The sequence below is a fragment of the Sinocyclocheilus anshuiensis genome, unplaced genomic scaffold (assembly GCF_001515605.1).
Source record: "Sinocyclocheilus anshuiensis isolate Anshui unplaced genomic scaffold, SAMN03320099.WGS_v1.1 scaffold130, whole genome shotgun sequence".
In the NCBI taxonomy this organism is placed as follows: Eukaryota; Metazoa; Chordata; class Actinopteri; order Cypriniformes; family Cyprinidae; genus Sinocyclocheilus; species Sinocyclocheilus anshuiensis.
Genome location: NW_015544207.1, coordinates 730,847 through 740,272, shown reverse-complemented (window position 1 = coordinate 740,272; position 9,426 = coordinate 730,847). Strand labels below are relative to the sequence as shown.

At 37.2% G+C, this 9,426-nt stretch overlaps 1 protein-coding gene across 4 annotated transcripts in view; it reads right to left on the bottom strand.

Moving 5' to 3' along the window:
• Positions 1 to 250: 250 nt before the first annotated feature.
• Positions 251 to 9,426, bottom strand: part of LOC107696985 (rho GTPase-activating protein 39-like) — an 88,424-nt gene continuing 79,248 nt past the window's right edge. For 3 of the 4 annotated variants that reach the window (XM_016497574.1, XM_016497577.1, XM_016497578.1), the window contains 3 exons: positions 7,249 to 7,340; positions 3,088 to 3,257; positions 251 to 3,005 (listed from right to left, as the gene is read on the bottom strand). In XM_016497574.1, coding sequence (XP_016353060.1) covers positions 2,811 to 3,005; positions 3,088 to 3,257; positions 7,249 to 7,340 — 457 coding nt within the window. In that variant the 3' untranslated portion in view covers positions 251 to 2,810. The remainder of the gene's footprint in view (positions 3,006 to 3,087; positions 3,258 to 7,248; positions 7,341 to 9,426) is intronic. The other variant, XM_016497576.1, reaches the window with a different exon arrangement.

Below are 9,426 nucleotides of genomic sequence, written 5' to 3'. Positions count from 1 at the left end.
ATGAGCCAATCATTCTATTGATTTTGGGCTGAAATGCTGAAAATCGATCTGAAAATACTTATATATATCTATATTATATATAGTATATCTGAATACTTTGTGGCATAGAATTCTCTAGCACAGTGCTTATTGCGTTTCTGCACCTGGCAAACTCTTGCTCTGTCCATATACGGTGGAAAGCCAGAGACAAATTAAGGAAGTGAAACTCCCAACCACTTCTGTACAATTATACAAATTTACAAATTTTATTACGGAGTTCTTTATGAAACTATGCAAATTTAAACACGCATCATTCATATCATAATTCACTGTCATCTCCTACACACAACCTCACACAGATAGAACAAAATAAGACACAAAATCCGTAAGAAGCATTTACAGTAAGAGTGCCGGAGGAGTATCAGTCTCTGCAGTGATCATACAGACCCACAGGAAGGGAAAGAAACTGAGGGGGAAGTGCAACATGGGATGGGCTCACTTACTTTCACCATTCGGCTTTATAAACACAACTATCCATCAGATGAGGGGCTTATATACAGAAGCACAGGCAGAGCTGATGGCGGATCCCACTTTATATCAATAGCAAATGTGACTGTTTGATTGTATATCAGATATGAATCACTGAAGTTCAGTTCTGAGTAATGGATCAAGAACAGACTGCATTTTCCACGTTCAGATGCTACCAGTGTTGATGACCTGAAGTCTTCTAAATGCTTAGCTGCACAAGATCGATTTCTGTTTCCTGTAAGTGCACACATTCTCAGCTTTGCCTCAAGGGGCACTAAAGCCAACATTAGCATAAACTGTTTTCTTCTGTGGTCAGTTTTTTTTCTGTCAGGTAAACAGCTGACATGGCAGTAATTTTGAAGAGAATCTGAGCACATCAGTTTAATGGCTCAGCCATCTGAAGGTAATCTGTGTCTGAGAGGATTTGAGAGGACTGCCATTTGCCAGCATGCAGTGGTGTCCAAAACCATAGTGGACATTAGAGTGCTTAATCCCATAATGCACTGCAACAACGAGTGCACGACCTATGTATGCTCAAAGGCTAACCACTAGTAAATACCCATGCACTGTAACGTTAAGTGTTGTGACAAATGAATTCCCGCATCTAATGGCGTACACTTCCAGCTCACTAGTATTCATTCACTTCTTAAAGTGGACTATATCAGTGGACTAATTTAGGAAATAGTGAATGAGAGTAGAGAGTTATATAAAGGGTATATATATCTCCACTTTGAGTGAATTTAGTATGGCCACAGTAACGCAAAAATGTCATCTTATTGAGGTTTAAGTACTTTCATATATCCCAAAATAACGCAGCGACAAGTACAAGTCAGTCATTTGTAGATTGATTCCCCTGAAAAATGTAAACATGTTTAAACATGTAGACTACTAGCCTGACATGGCAACAGCTCGACCAATGGTGTGAGCTTGGGGCGGAGCTATGTGTTCGTTTAACGAATGGCAGACAGGAGAGGTGTTTAAAGAAATATAAGTGTGTAAAAAAAGTCATTAGTCAGTGGCAAAGAAATTGCATTTGTACGACAAGACCACATGGCTGCCTTGGCCAAATATTTGTGTTTTTTTTTTGTATTATTGCATTCTTGTGTAGAGTATGTTTAAAGTGTTTATTTAGCCTGGGCAAATCTGAACACACCATTTTTGGCCATCCCTTGATGTTGGAGCTGCTGGATCAACTGAAACCGAAGGTATGTTCGAAATGAAATTTGTATGTACTACATCCGCCATGTTGTTACTGTCACATGACCTACCAGCGTTGCTTCACTGCCATTCATAAATCTTCTCCTGTGGCCTAATGGGATAATAAAGTGTCCATCAAATGCACACTTCAGGATCCTGGAGGAAGTAGTAGATCATCCGGGAACTTTTTGCCTACTGTTTTTTGAAAACTATGATTTCAGGCATATTACTCACCTCATATACTGTTTTTCGCATACTATGTAGTGGGGAAGTATGCGATTTTGCACTTTCAGTGTGCCAATGAGCAGCAGCTACCTTGTGAGAGGAGTGGTTCCTGGTTCCAGTCTGGTTCCTGGTTTAACTTGCTACAGAATAGTTCTGCACAATCTTCTTGGATGTAGCCAAACCACATCTGGAAATATAATTTTCTATTTCCAAATGGGACGACTGGGAAAACTACAGTGAGAGACTAAATGAAAATTGCTTGTGGTACCAGTTCATTTGGAGTCTATGACAATGCAGAAATGTGGAGGGTGTATTTATGGGCACTTATGCATCTTATACATCATCGATCATTCTCATGTAAGGCACCAGACCTCAAGCTCAAAGCTTGACCACTAGTATTTCAGAGCTCTGCAATGTTAATTCACCTTTTCTTGCTTACGCTCAGCCTTATACACACAACTGAAGTCAGAAATTCTCCCTGCACTCATAGATGAGCTTACAAACGGTTGCTATTAAATAATCAGAACACTCATACCTTATTAAATTAAGGAAATATGCTGCAGGTCATGTTATTACGATTATGATTGTCCAAAGAATGTATTTCCCTGCTAATCAATATAAAAGACAGAAAATAACAAACGTCATGCATTTGTTTTGTTGCGGAATCAAACTCAGTCAATTGATTCAGTTCAAATAATGTCTGGCTTCAAGAAGAGTCATGAGAGTCAAGTTCAGGATGATTCACATTGAGGCAAAGCTGGATTAGTTGAGACATTGTCCGAACTAATATTAGGATGCTTAAAGATGATTCTCTGAGCAGAAGAAGGTCCTGATTCCCATCATCTCCTGGATGATTCAATCTGAGCTATGCCGCAAAATAACTAGATTAAGCCCTTGATGAAGCCAGTGTCCAAGTGGACGATGAGTATGCGGAGGAAGGACATCTCTTTCCGTGTGTTTTCAAAGATGATTCGAGGATCGTCAGACTGACAGCGCAGGCAGTTTGGAGCCATGACCATCGCCAAATTATTCACGTCCATCTTAGTCCTACTCACATTCACCGGCTGAGCAAAGACCTGGCGTAAGAGAAAGACAGAGCGTTGAAATCAGTGTTGTTATTGTGTATGGCACCGCAGGGTTGTGTTCAAATGGCATTACTTGTAAGAAGTTGATGAAGTAGCAGAGCACGAGTCTGTTGAGCTCCGGGAGCGACTGAACCACACTGATGGCTGCATCAGGATCTTCATAGTGACTGATGCACTGCTTATAGAAGCTCTGAGGAATCACAGGCTCCTCCAGCTCTCTGTACCACAACTTCAACAGAGACGCTGACACAGAGAAAGAGAGAGAAACCTTACATTCCTGTCCTGCTTGTCCATATTTTATAGGAATTCGATAATATTCACACTTTCACACAAATATATGCACTTATATTATAGTATATACATCTTTAAGTAGAGAGAATATGTTTTTGGATGCAAACGAAAAGTTACTGAGAATGATTGTTCTGTCTTAAAGACCATATTAAATGGTCTGATGAACAATTTTATTTTCTTCTTACAGAAACATTGTTGTAGCACAAAAAAAAATCAACAAACTTAACAATTGTATTTAAATTTCAAAGCAAAACTCTAAATTGCTACTTTCTATTAATAATAAATGACAAGTGTTATTAGTGTGAGTGGATTGTAGTCATTCTAGAGAGCATTTGAAAAATGTGTCCAATATTTGAGGTCCCCGGCTCAAATTTTTGATTTTGCGAATATTTTTTCTGAAGAAAGATAAACATGTATAGTGATGAAAGCCAAAATATTAGATGTCATGGATGAATATTTATTGAGTAATCCACTTTTTTGTAGAGGGGGGTCAAAATGGCAGTTTTCACCTGAGATTCAGAGCCAATTTACTGGGAGGTAAAAATGACGTCAGAAAGATGGCAGCATCATAATGTTATTTTTACACAGAGATTGGTAGGTCTGTTAGTAAAATCTGTTGACTTTAACAATCTTTGTTGCATTATGTGTTAATGGTGACCATTTAAAAATGGGGAAACAGCACTTTTCAAGTTTATTCTCCAAAGTTTGCAGGCCTGTAACTCAAAAAGTATTAAAGATATCTTAATGCCCTTTTAGATATTGGGTCTTAACAAACTTTCCTTTTGGCATCTTCATTTGTAAGGCCCTATATGGTTTGGTTCCAGAGACATTTGGATCTCAATATGGCTCCAGGGGTAAATCATCAAATTGTACACATCATTGGTCAAAAACAAAATGTGGGTCACTTTGCAAAAATATGATACTTCTTTTGTTTTAAAGAGAAATGTCTGAAGAACAAATAATGTTGAAACTAGAGATGTATCTTGTTTCTTTGTCAAAACAACTGCATTGAACATGCCTGTCTGAGTGCCGTAAATATTCTTTTTCCAACGTTTGCGTGCCTATAACTCAAGAAGTATTAAAGATATTGCCATATGATTTTAGATTCTAGTTCTTAATAACATTTTCTTTTGGAATCTTCATTTTCAAGGCCCTACATCGTCTAAGCCCAAAGATATGGGGAACTCAATGAGGCTCCATTTACAGATTGTTGAATATTACCCATTTTCAGCGCTTGAAAACCAAATGTTGGTCACTTTGTATACAGCTGATACTTACTGTATTTAAAGCGGAATATCTGAAGAATAAGTAATGCTGGAACTAGATATGTACCTTGTTTCCCTCTATCAAAACAATATGTATAAAACATGCCTGTCGGAGTGCTAAAAATGCACTGAAACGGACAAGCTGAGGCACATTACCTTTCTCTCAGTAGTCTATTCATAAGATTCTATATTTGAATTAGTTTCAGGGATATTTTGAAGAAGGGATTTTGTTCATTTTAACCGCTTCTGAAGCTACCTATAGTTCAGATATGCAGTATTGTAACATGATTGAAACAAATCCCATACCTCATAGGGAAAAGTGGTTGCTTTCATTGCATTCACATCAATAAACCAAGATTTGCCTAACCTGGATTAATTACTAGAATTTCTTTTTCTTTTTTTATTGTTATATAATGTGAAGCATAGTCAGATCAAGTAGTATTTACTTGTAAATGGCATATTTGGCAGAATCACTGATAGTACCTCAAACATTTAAGGTCTTTCTCACTTGAAATAATTAACACTGGGTAACTCTAAACCCCAGGTAAATGGGATCTGGGTAATCTTATTGTACATTTCACACTGTTCATACTTTACCTAGAATTAACAATTAATCCTGGTCATTCATAATCTGACGTGTCACACTGTACATTCCTAGACCCTGGGTTACTGTTATTATTTGCATATTTGACAGTGTCAACAGTGATGACAAGATAAACACTAAACCACATTTCATTTTTGACAATTAAAAATGGGTAGGATACTACAATTTGGACATGGAGCTGCAGTGAGATCCCAATATCTCTGGGATTATACCATTCAGGACCTTAAAAATGAAGATTCCAAAAGAAAAGTTTCTTAGGAACCAGAAATCATATTAAGATTTGTTCATATTAACTGTAGTACTTCTTGAGTTACATGCAGGCACATTTTGGAAAAAAGAAAATGTATGATACTCAAACAGGTACAGTATGTTCTAAACAAAAGTTTTGATAGATTGAAACAAGGTACATATCTAGTTTCAGCATTACTTATTCTTCAGATATTCCGCTTTAAATACAGTAAGTATCAGCTGTATACAAAGTGACCAACATTTGGTTTTCAAGCGCTGAAAATGGGTAATATTCAACAATCTGAAAATGGAGCCTCATTGAGATCCCCATATCTCTGGGACTGAATGATGTAGGGCCTTAAAAATTAAGATTCCAAAAGAGAAGTTTATTAAGAACTAAAATCATATGGCAATATCTTTAATACTTCTTGAGTTATACTAGGCACCCAAACTTTGGAAAAATAATATTTATGGCACTCAGACAGGCATGTTCAATGCAGTTGTTTTGACAGAAAGAAACGAGACACATCTCTAGTTTCAACATTATTTGTTCTTCAGACATTCCTCTGAAGAAAAGAAAAGTATCATATTTTTGCAACGTGACCCACGTTTGGTTTTTGACCATTGAAAATGTGTACAATTTGATGATTTACCCCTGGAGTCATATTGAGATCCAAATGTCTCTGGAACCAAACCATATAGGGCCTTACAAATGAAGATGCCAAAAGGAAAGTTTGTTAAGACCCAATATCTAAAAGGTCATTAAGATATCTTTAATACATTTTGAGTTACAGGCCTGCAAACTTTGGAGAATAAACTTGAAAAGTGCTGTTTCCCCATTTTTTAATGGTCACCATTAACACATAATGCAACAAAGATTGTTAAAGTCAACAGATTTTACTAACAGACCTACCAATCTCTGTGTAAAAATAACATTATGATGCTGCCATCTTTCTGACGTCATTTTTACCCCCCAGTAAATTGGCTCTGAATCTCAGGTGAAAACTGCCATTTTGACCCCCCTCTACAAAAAAGTGGATCACTCAGTAAATATTCATCCATGACATCTAATACGTTGGCTTTCATCACTATACATGTTTATCTTTCTTCAGAAAAAATATTAGCAAAATCAAACATTTGAGCCGGGGAAGTTTCTGAAATTTGGTTGATTTGACACGGAATGACCCTGTTAATATTTAAGTCATACTGTATATCTGCTATAATTCATTATGTCAGCTTTTAGCAGTATAATAGATGATAAAAACTAAAGCTAACAGGCAAGTACTGAACAGCCAATATTTTTTGTCTGCTGAAAATTTGAGGAAAGACATTTTCAGTATTTTGTAGACAGAACAATTATCTCCCAGCTACAACAATCAACAGAAACTAAAAACATTAAATATGATGTCTACTGTGTCTACTGCGCATGAGGTCAGAGTATTTAAATTAATAAATTATAAATATTAATTATTATTATTATATTAATATGTTAAGTTAACATATTTAAAATAATCTAACTCTAATCTCCCCCCCCCCCAATAAAATCAAGATGTAAACAAATGTTTCCACATCACTAACAACTGTTTTTAATAATAATAATAATAAAAAAAAAACTTCTGGAATCACAAAATGCATTTAATAGAATAGCCCTGGTATCTTCTAATAAATTTCTGCAGTTTCGTCATAACTATAGCAGAAATACTGTAGCCTAAATATATTCGGGGATATAATGTCAGACAACGGGGGGCCTTCAAGTCCAGAAGGTTGAAAACCTCTGGTCTAAAGGTCTCACTTTCTCCATGTAAGGGCTGTTTGAGATATAAATGTGAATGTTTGATGTTCTCACCAGGGACATTGGGATCTGAGAGGTTGTCTGGAAGTTTCCACTGGTCCACCTGTAGCTTGAGAGCATTCACCTCATCAATATCCCCCGGTACTCTACAAAATGAAGACAACAGCTTCAGCCAAGCCTGCTTATCATACACATATTTGTCTGTTTCTGAAAGCGATTTACCTATTTTAATAGCCATAAATGTTTGGACACTTAAACAGCACTAAGAACCCTGTCCTAAATGCTGCCCTCAGCCCTTGCGCTCCACACTTTGACTACACTGTAGCAATAAAGGGGCCTACTCAATCATAAAATGACAAATGGGACAGCCTAAAATCTTGAGGACCGTACGGACATGCACAAACAAAAGCCACATCAAGTGAAGCATGTGGGACCCAGCTAAGAATAGTGTGCTGGATCATTTGACCACAAGGTGGAGCCAATGTGACAGGCTTAAGATGGTATGAAAGAGCCGTGATGCACAGGATTGAAAGAAAACATGTCCCTGTTACATAGGGTTGCCAACCGTCCCATATTAGCCGAGACGTCCTGTATATTGGGCTTAATTTATGTGTCCCGTACGTGACCTCCCTTGTCCTGTTTCTTGACTGCTAACCACTGACTGATCACAGCAAGCGGCGCTCGCGCTAACGCCAATTCTGTTTTATGGCCGTTTTATGCCAATATGTTTTGACTTCAGTAAATCAGTTTTGGCAAATACAAACAACGTGATTATTTTTCATGAGTCCAACATCCAGCTGCGCAAGAAAACGTGCAACCTGAGATCTGATCAATAAGAGGAAGTCGTCTTTCACTTTTGTAATGTAAAATAGAGAAAAAACATTTTTTATAGCTAATAGTTTATTCTTAACCTTAGACCTTATTCTTGAAACACAAAATGACCAATAAAAAGTGTCAAGCAACAAAAGCAGCCCATATTAAATCTATAAATCGTCTTTAATTGAAAAATACGCATTTTCATATTGTAATAGGCCTGCTGTGTGTGTGTGTGTGTGTGTATATATATATATATATATATATATTAGGGCTGGGCAAGTTAATGTGTTATTATCACGTTAACGCATTAATTGATTAATGCCGACAATTATTTTATCGCGCATTAATGCATTTTTTTATTATTATCATCAACATTCACAAACCACTGTTCACTGTTATTTTTAACAGAAAAAAATGCAACAAGCTCGTAATCACGACTTCATGAGTGGGAAATAGGAAGTTTCCGATAGCACGTGAAGACAGCAGAGAAGCGCTCTCGCTGAGCACAGTGGAGTGCATTGTTTTGTTAACTTTGTGGTTTATTATTTTGAGTCGTTTGGAACGCCGTAGCACACGGCCCTCTCACAATATATTGCTTTACAAGAGAAGCGCTCTCGCTCAGCACAGTGGAGTGCATCGTTTTGTTAACTTTGTGGTTTATTATTTTGAGTCGTTTTGGACACAGTAGCACACGGCCCTCTCACAATATATTGCTTTACAGATCTATCAATTTTGCCGCTCAGAAATGTTCACGCAATCATGCTGCACGTATCAGAAGTTCTGCGCTCTGGCGCGGTTAGCGCTCACACTCTCTGATCTATATATAACGGAATCCGCTCTGGCCCACCTCTTCCAGCCGAGCCAGGGCCAGCTAAACGAACCACGCTCAGGCACGGTTAAGATTGCCTAGTGTGATACACCCATATTCTCCTGCATCCGCACTCACCCATCAAGTGTTGTCCCGCGCTGCACTCTGCTGCGTTAGGTCTCTACTCGGAAGGTGCCTGTTATAATGTTATGATCGAGGCTCTGGACTCTGAGCATAACTTGTTTTTCTATAACAAACTAGACAAAACGTTAATGCCCTGGCAGTGGCAAATAGCTTTGGTTTTATATTTAATTTGATTACATTAATGTTATAAGTTGAGATTTACAAGAAATATTTTAACTGCTACTATGTAAAAGGAATGCTTCGGTCAAAAAAGCACCTTATTTATTTAAAGTGTTTGCAAACCAAATTTTATAGCACTTTTGTTCATATAGTAGTACTTTTAAATGAAAAAATTGCACAATACACTACTTTTGAATGCATTATTGAATTTTGTGCAAAAATGCGATTAATCACATAAAATCATGCGATTAATCACGGTTAAAATTTTTAATTGTTGCCCAGCACTAATATATATATATATATAT